Genomic DNA, 14,768 nt, shown 5'->3' on the forward strand with positions numbered 1-14,768 from the left:
TCACTCCTTTCTTCTCTATTTTCTATTTCTACACACTCTCTTTGGGGCAATTGCAAAAAATCTCATGGTTTCAAGTACAACTTACATGCTAATATTCATCAAATGAATGTGTAATTTATTTTCAGATGTTTTGTTATAGCTTTTTCTGTATGTTCTATCTTAACTTCCCCATCTGTAACACCCAAATAAGCACTTAAAACAGTTTATACAGTACACATATATTGTCCAGTAATTTAAATATGCGTTTACCAAATGATTAAAAATAACAAATATTTCTTCATTTTGATAGGTCCAAGCGAGGTCACGGACTTACGTGTTTCAAAGAAGACAGATAATAGTATGGCTGTGACCTGTAGTCCTCCTGAAGACTTTAATGGCCCCAAGACAGGGCAGTACCATTTGAAAATCAGTATTGGAAATGACTCGGCTGGAAAAGAATTAAAACAACAAAAGTGCACATTCTTGGTAGAAGGTCTTCAATATTCAACAAAATATACATTTCAGGTAAGATTACAATTTCCACAATCATACATTACTGATATACATTATAGTGATTATTCTGCAGTATTTAAATAATACTAACACCAGTGCTCACTCAAGCTTGAGAAGCTCTGATGTCTAACGGAATCACACTTTAAAAGTGTAAAAGTTTGACTCCAAACTTTTCATCTCTAGTACATAATACAGTTGTTTACAACACATATTTTGTTGAATTATTTTTGACCTTTAACATGATTTACTTATAGCTAAATTATTGCTCCCATGTCAAGAAGCACAACATTTTATGCACAGTAGATTATTCCTTTGCCACAACTTTTATTCATCTAGGCTATTTATCTTTACTACTGTGACTTTTTAAAATATTTAATATTTTATTTTTATTTTTTATTTATTTTATTTTTGGCTGCATTGGGCCTTCGTTGCTGCGTGCGGCCTTTCTCTAGTTGCGGTGAGCAGCGGCTACTCTTCCCTGTAGTGTGCGGGCTTCTCATTGCAGTGGCTTCTCTTATTGTGGAGCACAGGCTCTGGGCACGTGGGCTTCAGTAGTTGTGGCACACGGGCTCAGTAGTTGTGGTACACAGGCCTAGCTGCTCTGTGACATGTGGGATCTTCCCGGACCAGGGCTCGAACCCGTGTCCCCGGCAGGCGGACTCTTACTCACTGTGCCACCAGGGAAGCCCACTAATGTGACTTTTTAAATTACAACCATTTTTTACAGGTACATTGAGATTAGAAAATTGCAGAAATAAATGTAAGGAAATAGCAGTGTACACAGAGAGTTAAAAAGCTCACCCATAAGCTCGCTGTCTCCTGCTCATATTCTGTGTGTATACTTCTAAAATGGGAAAACTCAGTCTTTTCCTCCTGCTGTAGGGAAAAACCTCTGTTCATTCTGTCTCCTGTGTGATCTTCACTATAAGAAACACAGGGAAGCATTTCCAAAGAAAACCAGACACCTGAAACACCTCACTTCTGACACTTCTGGTCACCAAATGTGTGAAGGTTTTTCCCCTCATCAAGCAAGTATCTGTGACACCAGCTGGGTGTCCATTCAATTTCGACACCATCTACCCAGAGGTAGTGTCAGATTCCACAAGTGAGGGGCTCAGTCCCACGAGATTGGCCCCACCCCTACGTCAGAAGACAATGACAAGTAGGAAGTCCCCACCACTTTGTAGCTCGATTTGGCTGCAAGTCAGGGCTTCCCATGACCCACTTCCTTGGGTTTGATTAATTCACTAAAGCAGCTCACAGGACTCAGGCAAACACTTACATCACTTACCAGTTTATTAAAGGTTTTGAGAAAGGATACAGCTGAACAGCCAGATGAAGAGATACATAGGGTGAGGTCTGGGAGGGTCCCAAGTGCAGGAGCCTCTGTCCCCGTGGAGTTGGGAGTGTGTCACCCTCTAGGTGTGAGTGTGTTCCCCAGCCTGGAAGTTCTCTGACCCCAGTACTTCGTGGATTTTATGGAGGCTTCATCACATAGGCATGATAAATCATTAACTCCATTTTCAACCCTTCTCCCTTCTCAAGAGAATGGGGGAGGGGAGGGGCTGAAACTTCCGAAACTAATCATGGCTTGGTCTTTCCGGTGACCAGCCCTCGTGTGGGAGCCATCCAGGAGCTCACCCAGAATCAGCTCAATAGAGTAAAAGACTGTCATCCTGGAAGTTACAAGGTTTTCTGCAGCTCTGTGTCAGGAATCAGGGTCAAAGACCAAAGACAAAAATGTTCCTAGCGCTCTTATCAGTTAGGAGACACAAGGGTTTTGGGAGCTCTGTGCCAGGAACTAGAGGGAGAGACAGATGTAGATTTTCCATGATCTCACAAATTCCTTAATATGAGCACACAGTTTGATAAACTGCATGTTTCATAAGTCACTGTATCGTGAACATTTTTCCATGTTAAATATTCCGCTACTAGTTTTTCATGTTTGCATAAGATTCTATCTTACGGCTTTATCACATTCTACTAACTATGCCTTTTTTTTTTTTTTGGAGCGGGGGGGGTGATATGCGGGCCTCTCACTGTTGTGGCCTCTCCCGTTGCGGAGCACAGGCTCCGGACGCGCAGGCTCAGCAGCCATGGCTCACGGGCCCAGCCACTCCACGGCATGTGGGATCTTCCCGGACCGGGGCACGAACCCGTGTCCCCTGCATCGGCAGGCAGACTCTCAACCACTGCGCCACAGGGAAGCCCACTATGCCTGTTTTGACAACAGTCAACAAACACTCTTACTGGGAAATAACAACATCTTTGAATATGTCTTTTATCATTTCTGTCTGAATAAATTCCCGGAAATGAATGTATTGCGTCAAAAGGAATTTACATGTATTTTGAGATCTTTTATGATACTTTTTCTTTTCCCTGTGGAAGTTACCAAATTGCCGTTCCCATGGCAGTGTGTGAAATAACTGCTATGGAGAATCTCACCAACACTGCACATCCCCTTTTCCTTTGATATTTAGTGGGTGGAATACTGTATTGGCATCTCTTTTTGTTTTTATAGGTTTTCTTTACTTACTGTTGAGGAGAAATATAATTTTTGTTATTTGTCTTGTAGTAACATCCTTCCTGCTCCTTTGTCTACTTTTCTTTGGGAATGCTTCTTGGCTATTAATAGTATTAAACTCTTTGTCCTATGACTTGCAAATTTGTTTTCAGTGTATAGTTTGCCTTTTAATTTTCTGTATAGCACTTTAACTCATACACAATTTCCCCTTTTATTTTTATTCAGTCAAATCTCTCACTTTTATTTCTGGTTTAATGGGAATTTTCACAGTTGACTGCTTAATGTCATGTTGACAATCTGCTTCACATTCTTATCACTTAAAGAAGTGTTTAGGTATACATAAGCTTTCTTGTTTTGTTTTTGTTTTAACCAGAAACGTAGGTTGAACTTTATCAAATGTGTTTTATGGTACTATGTTGGGTCTGCCATGGTTGTGATGCTATGGTGTGATTTGTGTATATGCTGAATTATAGTGATAGGTTTTCTAATGTTGAACCAGTGTCACATTCCAAGAAAAAAACCCTGCTCTGTCATTGTGTATTATTCCTTTAAAGTATGATTGAGCTCAACAGCTTAATATATTATTAAGCCTTTATGAATAGACATTCATAAATGTGGTCATTTAATAAGTGGGTAAAGGCAACGCTGGCATAGGTGGGGACACACATCATTCTTTTCACATTTTTGTATGAAGGTTATGCTAACCTGATAAAACAGGTTGGAGACATTTTCCTGTTCTGTGTTTTATAACTTTAAATAATACAGGAATTATTCATTCACGGAAAAATGTGTTTTAGTCCCTTTAACACAGAGGGATTCTTTGAGAATCATTTACGTTACCTTTCGATATTATTGTTTTGTTCAAGTATGTTACCCTTTTTGAGTGAGTGTGCCACTTATATTTTCCCAAAGAAGAGTCGGAATAAAAGAAATACTTTGTTATTACCTATTATTGTACATTTCACTTTACCTCCCTCAGTGCCCAGGAAGCTCCAGGCACACTGGCTTCCTTTTCTTTTCTCCAAACACTCAGGTTTTACTCTCTTTTAGGCACTTTACTCAACATTCCTCTCTTTCTAGAATTTTCTTCTCCCATTTGTCAATGATGATAAGCTATTCTGGAAAAATATAGGTAAACACCGTATTAAAATGCAATCTCAAGATTCAAATTATGACACAATTATTCAGTTATCCTTTCTCTTCCTCACTCTTCAAAAGACTGCCTCTTGTTTTCTTCACTGCAGTTCCCATAACTTGTTTTTATGTTTATTTCAGAATCCACTGCTACATTTATACCTTCATGAGGGAGCAATCATTTTAGCTTTATTCATCATTGTGATCTCTGGTTAATAAATTAACACAGTTGTTTTTATAATTGTTAATGTATTACTTTCTTTTATTGTAGGTTTATTTTGATATTCTGCTAGTTTGAGCATTGAAAGTGATTTTTGACCATTTATTTCTTTCTCCTTTTCTTTTTTATTAACTAAAAAAAAAAAATAAAGCTACGGATTGTTCTTTGGTAAAATTTTGACTCTATCCCATGTCTATATTACTTATTACTAATTTCTCAATGACTGACATAAAATTTAATGAGGGGATTTTTAAAGTAGATTGTTCTTATTATTGATAATTTCTGAAGTATATAATTGTAATTTGGAAGAATTTGTAATTTATCTTTTTTTTTTTAAAGAGACTTTTCTTCATTTCTGGTTCCTGAATTTTTTGTTTCAATTAATTATTAGTTTAAAAGGATAATTGGCCTTTACAATTTCTGCCCTTTGGAATCTACAGTATTTTTTACAGCTCAGTGTGAGATACATATTTATGAACACTCTGTGAGTACTGAGGATATTATATACCCTCCGTGGGGTAAAAGCTTAGATATATATTTTCCAGATTTATTATTAATCTCTTCTATTAATACTCTTCAGATCTATTTTTGCTTCAGCTGTTTTTTTGCTGAAGATTCTTAATGCTTTCCTGCTCCATGCTGTTTCCTTGTATAACTAAATTGTTTTGCTTTATTGTGTTCAATATTTTGAACTACTTATGTCTACACTGTAGAGTTTACCCTGTATCATCAATCTTGATAATTTTAACCCTTCTGAACTAAATATCACTTGAATATAAATACTGTGATTCTTACATTATATTGTTTCCACTTAGCCTTAAAAACTTTTTTGTACCTTTTACGTATAACTCTTCTAAAGAGTATACAGCAGAATTTCCTTTTTAAAGAAACATGAAGATGTTAGCCTATTAATAGGGAATCAACTTTAAATGATGAAAATTTTGATATGTTGGATTTTATTCCTTCATTTTCACTTATTCTTGCTGATTATAACTATTATTATTATTATTGCTAAATGGGCTAAGATTTCTTTATATCTTTTTCACTGGTAAATATTTTCTTTAAAACATTTTGATAATAAAGTATTGACATAATCTTGAAGTTTCAACTTTAAATTAAAGTTAACCAGTATATTTTTTATGAAAATAAACAACAATGTATGACAAATATGTATGTGTTATATTGTGATTCATAAATTTACACCAGAAAACTATTTTCTCTTTTATTACTGAAATTCAGGTCTTTTATCACAATGGGAAATATCGTGGTCATCCAAAAATTGTTTCAGAATCAACATCTTGTAAGTCATCACTTAGCTATTTATTATATTTATATTAAATATATAGTAGCACTTAGCTTTATTATTTTACATTCCTACTCATGTTTAATTATTAAATGTTTATATTATATATTTTCCAAAAACATTATTTTAAGTTGTGTGTGCAAACAGATGTACAGGTGAACACCATATTAAAATATAATATCTTAAATTCAAATTAAGATATTAAATTATTAAAAGAGTTCATAAAATAATTCATAAAGGATTTATCTGCACAGACTAATATTATGATTATGCTTACAGCATTTCTTCATGTTAGTAACAAGCATGTTTGTTTTGTGTATGTGTTAGAAATTGTCACCTTATTTTATTCTGTCCCTCAAGCATTTGCTTAGCAGAAGCAGGCATGACATACAAATCTGTGCTGATTTACCCAACTAAGCTAGGATACACATTCCCTAATAACAGTATGGCTTTTAAATGTTTTGTCACTAATATTTTAAAATATTTTAATCAAAATAAAGGTCACTCTAGAAAAAAATCACTGAAATCAAGAAAGCCGTGTGTCACCTTCCTCCACTGGTTGTTCTGCTCTCCAAAATAACCACTTTTCACCATTTCTGTTTTCAATTCTCCTACAGTTTCCTCCATATATAAAAGCGATATTGTCTGCTGCTCTTTCTAGAGTTTTTGTGTTGCTTATTGATCTGAGCCTGTGGAGGAAGAAGACTTAGCACACTGCTTTAAGTTTTCTCTACTTGTTAGCTTTGTAAATTAAATTAAATTAAATTCGAAGCTCCCGGTGCAGTGTTACGAAGCACAGGCTGTTTCTGATGTCACCTTGCCACTTCTCCATCTTTGTCAACTACCCACACGTGCACAATCATTAATGCTTCATTTTCCCAAATCTTTCCCAAGAGGGAAGATATAAAAACAGCTTATTTTCCAAACTGCTTTACTAAGTCCCATACAAAGTTTTAGTTCTTTCTGCTCAGATTTATAAAATAAAAGCTCCTAATGTGAAATGCCAAACAAATTCAGCCAAGTATCTTTGACTTTATTTCCATACACTTTTCTTCTATAAGCCCTTACCATAACAGCAACTTCATTCAGTTTTTCTGATTATGTAAATAATTTATAGCTACAGCATTTGTTCTTGGGGTCACAGACTCCACTGGACATTTCATACTCTTATCTTAATAAGCCAGGCCTGGCACCATTTCCCTCAGAGAAACACAGAGTGGGAAACACAGCCAGCAAGGGGGTCTGGCCAAGAAAATCCTGGTAGCATTGCCCACTGCAGTCCGGGGACTATGAACTTTTTGACCCTCTAGAGGCAATTGAGCTATAAGACTGAGGCCATATGTGTGGGAGTGACCCCGGCTTAGAAGCCCCACGTATCTCTTATAATATTTCCACAGGCATATCTACCAGATGTGCCAATAGGGATGCACCCAGTAACAAGATGTGCCAGGGGTTAGTGCATTCAGGGAAATCAAGGCCAGGACTTCCCACCAGGACACCATCATTCATACATAGACCTCCTGTCCAGATGCCTTTTGGAAATCAGGGATTGTGTTTACATTAGCAATGTTGCCTGGTGACACAGCTACTATCCCATCTTTATCAGATTTCTACTTCAGTGGAGCTAGATGGTTATCCCATGCTCCTTTTTTCCCATAAAGTAGAAAAAGTATTAACTCTTTGCTAACAATAGCATTTTCATAAGAGATAAATAATGTCTTCACATTTTAATACTGTCTTAATTTTAAGACACATTTTAATGTCTTCACATTTTAATACTACTCCAGGGGAGGTCTTGGGTTTCGAATTGCAAAAGCACAACTGCTAGAAATGTATTACTGAGTTTCTCTGGTATCACATTCCATCATCTGTATTTTGACAACATTCCCAATTGAACTCCTGTGGTCCTTTTCTTCTGGAACTCTCTGACGGTACCATCATAAAATTTTCCTTTATCATTTTCCCATTTTAGAATTGCTGTATTTGAATCTCATGGTTTTTTGTTTTGTTTTGTTTTAATTTTACTGGTTTATATCTTCTAGTGTAAGAATAAAATATTCTAATTTCTGCAGGCATGAAAATATCTCTATTCTATTCTAACATAATCAATATTTTGCTGTGGCATAGATTCTAAGTTTAAAACTATAGAATTTAAAGTATTTCTGTTTTGTTCCCCTGCATACAGTTATTCTTTCTAATGCCATCCTGCTTCTCATTCTTTTCGTATGTTCCCTCATTTTATTTTCTCTCTAGAACTTTTAGGATTTCCTCTTTATTCTTGGTCTTACATGGGTCTTTTTCACTTATTTTCCTGGATGCTACTGGCTTTCATGACCTGGAGACTTGTATCTCTGGGAAGTTTTCTTTGTTCCACTGTCTTTTTGCAGTCTTTTTGGAGCTCGTCTTAGTCACATTTTGGAATCATTAGTTGATGTATTATTTTGACATCTGCCTTTTGTGTTGAGGGTTTCTTTGAGAGTTCCGTTCTCATGGGCAGTCTGACCATAGTTACAGTGACACAGGGGAGAAGGTGATTAGAAGTTCTGTGGTCCTTAAGGGGCCGTATTGACTGAGGAGATTCTCTGTGCTTTTACTGATTTATTTTCTCTGGCATCATTCATAATCTCCAGAAATGAGTCCACGACTAGTCCTCGTCTTAAGGTGGAGGGTGCGGGATGGTCCCTCAAGGGAGGACACAGAGCCAGTGTCCAGCCATTCCACATGCAGACACTTGTTTTTCCTGCTTCACTTAAGTGCTGGGTCTCCTCCCTTCTCTACTCAGAGCCTGATTTTACCTCTAGACTCTTACCTCTTCCATTCAGTTTTTCCAAAGAGTAGCCTTGTGTCTCCTCCCTGTTGTGTCTTTCAAGAGATGCCTTATTTTTCTGTAAATAGACACTCGATTGTGCCATTTTGGTCTTTTGATTGGTTTCCACTGTCCATGGCACCTGGGAGCTTGAGGCCCAGGTGTTCTCGGGAAGGTGTGTGTCCCTCGTCACCACATGCTTCTCTGGTTGTGGCTTCCTCTCCTTTGCTTCCTACCTTCCAAAACTTGCCGAAATCTCTCAACCTCTGGCTCCCCGTCTCCCATCCTGTCTGCCATCATGGATCTTCACCCTAGTCAGTGTTACAGGGGCTCCTAGAGAGAAGGGAGAAGAGCAAGTCTTAGGCCACGAGACATATTTGAAGCCTTGGTTGTTCTATTATTAATACATTTATGGAGGCACATCTGATGCTACATGATGTTTCTATAGAACCAACAGCCCTAATTAATTGCTATGGATTGCAATGTTCACTCAACACCATTTGGTGCATTTTTTTGCAAAATGTCTAGTATGTGCTGCTGGCCTTCTCTTTTCCACTCGATAGATAGACATACATATAGACATAAATATAGATATAGATATAGACACAGACACGACACATATATAGAGATCCTCACCACACCTTTCTAAAGAAGATCAAATCATTCCCATTTTATAGATGAGAAAATTTAAACTCGGACAATTTAATCAGTTTGCCCGTGTTAAGAGTCAAAGTAATGTCAGAGCCAGGATGCAGACTCAGCTCTGACCTCTGACAATCTCCATCTGAAATTAATTTTCTATGTTCCTGTTTTTATGAATTTCCAGTTAGAGACATCTGGAGCATGAGACACACTGTTTGCACAGCCATTGGCCTGGCTGAGTCACTCCATCTTTCTGGTTGTAGGAGAAATGTCTCATGATCAGGAAGTCTTCCACGGACCTTATAGAAAATAGGTTCCCCTTACTTTCTTACCATTCTATTTTTTTCCTTTAAATATAAGGAAAATATATAATTATTTTATTTACCTGTCTAGCCTTTGTTTTCCCCCAAAGATAAGGAAAATTCCCTCAGAACTGGTACATTTTTATGCCCTATTTGCTGCCATATCCCCAGAGGCCGTCACGGTTTTAGGACACGTAGAATTTGCTCAGTCAGTATGGGATGAAGAGGGGTACCAATCAATTAAGGCAATGATGGATGCTATAACAGATAAGCCCCCAAATCCCAGTGAAATAACAAAACATTTATTTCTTTTTTTTATTTAATTTTATTCGATGCCTATTATTTGAGAGACAGCATAGTGTCTTTTTTTTTTTAAAGACACCAATTGTACTTGAACATTTGTTACTTTTTTTTTAAAATTTATTTATTTACTTTTGGCTGTGTTAGGTCTTCGTTTCTGTGCAAGGGCTTTCTCTAGTTGTGGCAAGCGGGGGGCACTCTTCATCGCGGTGCGTGGGCCTCTCACTATTGCGGCCTCTCTTGTTGTGGAGCACAGGCTCCAGACGCGCAGGCTCAGTAGTTGTGGCTCACGGGCTTAGTTGCTCCACGGCATGTGGAATCTTCCCAGACCAGGGCTCGAACCCGTGTCCCCTGCATTAGCAGACAGACTCTCAACCACTGCACCACCAGGGAACCCCGGCATTTATTTCTTACTCCACAACAATTGGGGATGTTTGTGGGCATGTAGACGGTGGGGTTCTGCTCCACACACCATTCAAAACTCCAGGCTGATACAGGGGCTTACCTCTCCCACACATGGCTTCTGAATTTGTGATGACAACCACCATCCAGCCAACAGTTTGGAGAAGAGAGGTGGTGAAGGGTCTCTTCAGAGGGGGTAAGCACCAGACCCAGAAGAGGCTTATGTGCCTTCTACCCTTATCTCAGTTACCTGGACACACTTAACAGCAAGGAAAGCTGGTCCAGAAGGAAGAGAAAAGAGGTGTGCTTAAGAGTCAGCCAGTGTCAGCCACAAGCAGTAAGGAAAGAAGCAAGGGAGGGGAGGAGGTTGTTGCTTCAACCACACTGAACTATACGGACTGTCTCCAGGCAAAATCACAGGGAGGTAATGTTTTGTATTAGTTTTCTCTTGCTGTCCAACAAATTACTGCATGCTCAGTGGCTTTACACCACACCTGTTCATTAGCTCACAATTCCGTAGGTCAGAATTCCGGCTCCATGTGACCAGGTCTTCCGCTCAAAGCTGAAATATAGATGTTGGCCAGAATGAGTTTTTATCTGGAGAATATGCAGAAAAATGTTTCCGAGATCATTGCAGGTTGACAGAGTCCTGTTTCTTGCTGTTGTGGTACCGATGACCCGATTTCCTTGCGGGCTGCAGGCCAGGGCTTGCACTAACCTCCCAGAGGCCCCTCACGTTCTTTCCACCTGGCCTCCTCCATCTTCAGGCCAGAGCAGTGTGAGTGATCCTGGTGCTTCAGATCTCTGACTTCTGCTTTTAAAGAACTCATGATTAGTTTGGGCTCACCCAGAACAATTTCCATGTCTTCCAGTCCCAACTGACTCAATGCTTGAATTCTCTCTGCACAATCGCTTTGCAGCAGTACCTAGATTGGTATTTTCTGAAGTAACCAGGACCTGGAAATCTTGGGCACCGTATCTTGGAATTCTGTTCACCATATATTTCCTTCAAAACACCCAGTCTTCTCAGCCTACCCCTGCCTAAAACGTACAATTTCTGTATTGCCTTAGAAACATGACTGAAGAGGGTTGAATTTGTTTCCTCACTGAAAATAGTAAGAGCACTAAGTCTCTCCCTATCTTCATGAACCATAGTCATGGTAGTGAACCCTGATGGACTGCCCCTCATCCCCTTGGGTCCTCCACTCCCTCTGTGTACAATGTCAATTTATAATCCATCATTATGGATTAACAATTAATCCATCATCTATAATCCATAATCACTCTCTTGCAATTACTCTTGAATCCCTTGATCCTGTCAACCAAAACCTCTGATGTAACAGTTTTCTTCTTTCTCTCCTGCATCATGATTTCCCCTCTGTGGTGGATGGATCTCATCAAGATGCAGTTGTTAAAAAACAACAAAAGACAGCAACAAGCACAATATTTCTTTTGACCCTATTTCCTCTTTGCCTGCCACCCTATTTCTTTACCCCCTGCACCTCCCAACAGTAAAGCTCATTTCATCCTATTTCACTTGTGAGTCCCTTTGAAGGTTCCATCTTTCTCCTCCAACTTTTGAATACTGGAGTGTCTCAGGACTCAGTCTTGGGATTTCTTTCCTCTCTATCCAATTTTAATTTCCTGGTGAATTAGTTAATCTCATAGCTTTAAGTAACAGCTCTGTATTGAAGACTCTCAAATTAATGTCCAGTCCCAGCCCCTTTCTCGTGAGATTTATAGTAGGAGAGCCTCATATCTGCATATCCAGTTTCCTACTTGGCACCTCCACTTGGACATCTAATTGTTCTTTCAGACTCTCAAATCCAAAACTGAGCTTCTGTTCCCCTCAGAAGGCTGCTCTTCCCACAGCCTTCCTGATCTCTGTTCACTATAGTGCTGGATGACTACTTCCTCTAACTCCAGAGCCGTCAACCTCATCTGAACCACTGTCATATTTTGCCTGGGCTATGGCATTTTCAATAAGTGGTCGTAAGGATCTGTATAATGCACACCTTAGAGTTTTTTACTCCTCTACTCAAAATCCTGCAAGTGCTACACCTTTAACTCCAAAACCCGTGTAACTGGGAATTCCCTGGTAGTCCTGTGGTGAAGACTCTGCACTATCACTGCAGTGGGCCTGGGTTAGAACCCTGGTTGGGGAACTAAGATTCTACAAGGTATGCAGTGAAGCAAAAACAAAACAAAACAAAACAAAAAACAACAACAACAAAACAATGTAACCTTAAAATGATTTACAAGGCCCTCTAACCTGACCCTCATCCTCCGCCAACTCCTGGCCATATTCTCAAATGGCATCTCCTGGGCCCATCTCTCCCTCCCTCCACTTTAGCCTCTCTGGATTCTGGATTCTTGCTGCTCCTTGGACACGGGGCATGCTCCTGCCCCCAGGCTCTCACCTAACTACACCTGTGCCTAGAACAAGCATCCGTCAGTACCTCCTTAGCTAACTCCTTACCTTCCCAGTCTTTATCATCTTCCAGCCTACTTTATCATTTGCTTACTTATTGTGTATATTCTTTTTTTTTTTTTTTTTTTTTTTTTTTTTTTTTTTTGCGTTATGTGGGCCTCTCACTGTTGTGGCCTCTCCCGTTGCGGAGCACAGGCTCCGGACGCACAGGCCCAGCGGCCATGGCTCACGGGCCCAGCCGCTCCGCGGCACGTGGGATCTTCCCAGACCGGGGCACGAACCCATGTCCCCTGCATCGGCAGGCGGACTCTCAACCACTGCGCCACCAGGGAAGCCCGTGTATATTCTTAACTGTCTGTCTTACGTCCCAGAACATCAGTACCATGAGGACAGGGGTCTTTGTCTGTTTTGTTCTCTGAGACATCTTAAGTACCTAAATCAGTGTTTGACACACACTAAAGACTCAAAATACTTTGTGTGAATTGTGACTAATTAGTACTGATTATGCTCCAGGCATGGTGCTAAATGTTTACAGCGAATCAAACTCACTTAGCCTCATTTTAGGAATTAGGGATGGAGACACAAAGATAATAAAGATTTGGGCCAAGGTCCCAACTAGGAAGTGGTGGAGCTAAGTCTGGCTCCCTAATGCCTCTGTGGTACTTTACTGCACTTTCACTGCAGAAAAACAGTATGACCTACTTACTCAGGGCAAAGGATTTTTCCAATACACTCTCTTTTCTCTGTCCTTCCTCCAAGAAAGGGTGTGATTTCACATTAAACCTTAGTGAAAATACATGTCAGGGTAAGTCTAATCCCAACTGTAGAATGAAATAATTTTGCCCCTTGTTTAACTGACTGTATACCTCAATGAGCAGGTTTATCTCTGTGGGGCAGAGACCTTTCTTATCCCCTTAAGAGGCTACCTACTTCTGCATATAAAGTTAAACTATAGGAGGTTCTCTCTGAGAATTGTAACTAGATTACCTCTTCAATCCCTTCAAAATGGAGTGACTGAAAGAAAGAGAATTAAATTTAAATGATAGTATCTCATAAAAGGACATTATTTGATAGGAAGGAAGATAATTGCTCTTCTATGCTCTATCGCTCTTAAAATATGAAATGTTTTATTGGTTCTGAACAATATAGGCAAGATTTACAAAATCAGGAATGTATTGTCTTTGATCTCATTCTAAAAATTGTATTTTTGAAAACTTCAGAAGAAATGAAAACGTTAAACTGTAAGGTGATTTTTTCAAAGAATCCAGCAAAATATTTGACATAATAGGCTCTCTTTATGTGTTCCTTTTCATTTCCAGATAATTCTAATGCACTGATCATATTTCTGGTATTTCTGATTATTGTGACATCAATAGCCCTGCTTGTTGTTCTCTATAAAATCTATGATCTGCAAAAGAAAAGATCCAGGTAAGAGTTGATTTTAAGATGAAAAAATAATAATAGTAGTAATAATGATGAAAACCCACCTATGAGGCCAGTTTGGAAGCAATTAAGTGAAAAATGTGAATTCAGAGATGACAGCACAAAGTCCAGGACATCACTGACCTTTTGATCAAAGACTTTCACATGGTCTTATTGGTTTATATTAAATATTAATATTTTCTACATTCACTAATAATTGGATGGATTTCCTTTAATAATAACCAATGAAAGAATGTCTTTTCTTTTTGTACAAAGTGGTCAGAGAGATCTAGAAATGACAAAGGAGAGAAGTATCTAGGGAAGGATGTGCATTCCTCTGTCCAGGAACAACTACATTTTACAAAAACCAAGAGTTTCCAAATAAAATAATGTGGTCAGTTATCCGAGTTTAGCTGACCACCCGTAATTGGTTTCTTCCTCCCGACTTTTTCTCCCCCCCATCATCCCCTCCCATCCCCTGCCCTTTTCCTTTTTGTCTTCCCCACCTCCACTCCCTCCTTCCTTCAAGACATTCATTAAACATAAATTGATTGCCAACTTAATTCTATGTTTCTTAAGAGTATGCAAACTTACATTTCTTATTTTCACAGCAATTTAGATGAACAGCAGGAACTTGTTGAAAGGGGTAAGTATGCACATTTTTTACTGGTGATTATCCCCCTCCCATTTGAATCTACTCATTTGAAATAATAATTCAATATTTTAAAAAATCTAACCTGGACTTCCCTTGTGGATACAATGATGAAACTTAAGTTATGTGTTTATTCAA

The 14,768-nt window shown here is 38.8% G+C and overlaps 1 protein-coding gene across 1 annotated transcript in view; it reads left to right on the forward strand.

Moving 5' to 3' along the window:
• The window catches only part of PTPRC (protein tyrosine phosphatase receptor type C), a gene marked incomplete at both ends in the record, with an annotated part of 123,802 nt that overhangs the window by 84,474 nt on the left and 24,560 nt on the right, over positions 1 to 14,768 (forward strand). The window contains 4 exons of the mRNA XM_079724016.1: positions 290 to 504; positions 5,610 to 5,670; positions 13,876 to 13,984; positions 14,590 to 14,624. Coding sequence (XP_079580142.1) covers positions 290 to 504; positions 5,610 to 5,670; positions 13,876 to 13,984; positions 14,590 to 14,624 — 420 coding nt within the window. The remainder of the gene's footprint in view (positions 1 to 289; positions 505 to 5,609; positions 5,671 to 13,875; positions 13,985 to 14,589; positions 14,625 to 14,768) is intronic.

Source organism: Hyperoodon ampullatus (genome assembly GCF_949752795.1).
Source record: "Hyperoodon ampullatus genome assembly, chromosome: 2".
Taxonomy (NCBI): Eukaryota; Metazoa; Chordata; class Mammalia; order Artiodactyla; family Ziphiidae; genus Hyperoodon; species Hyperoodon ampullatus.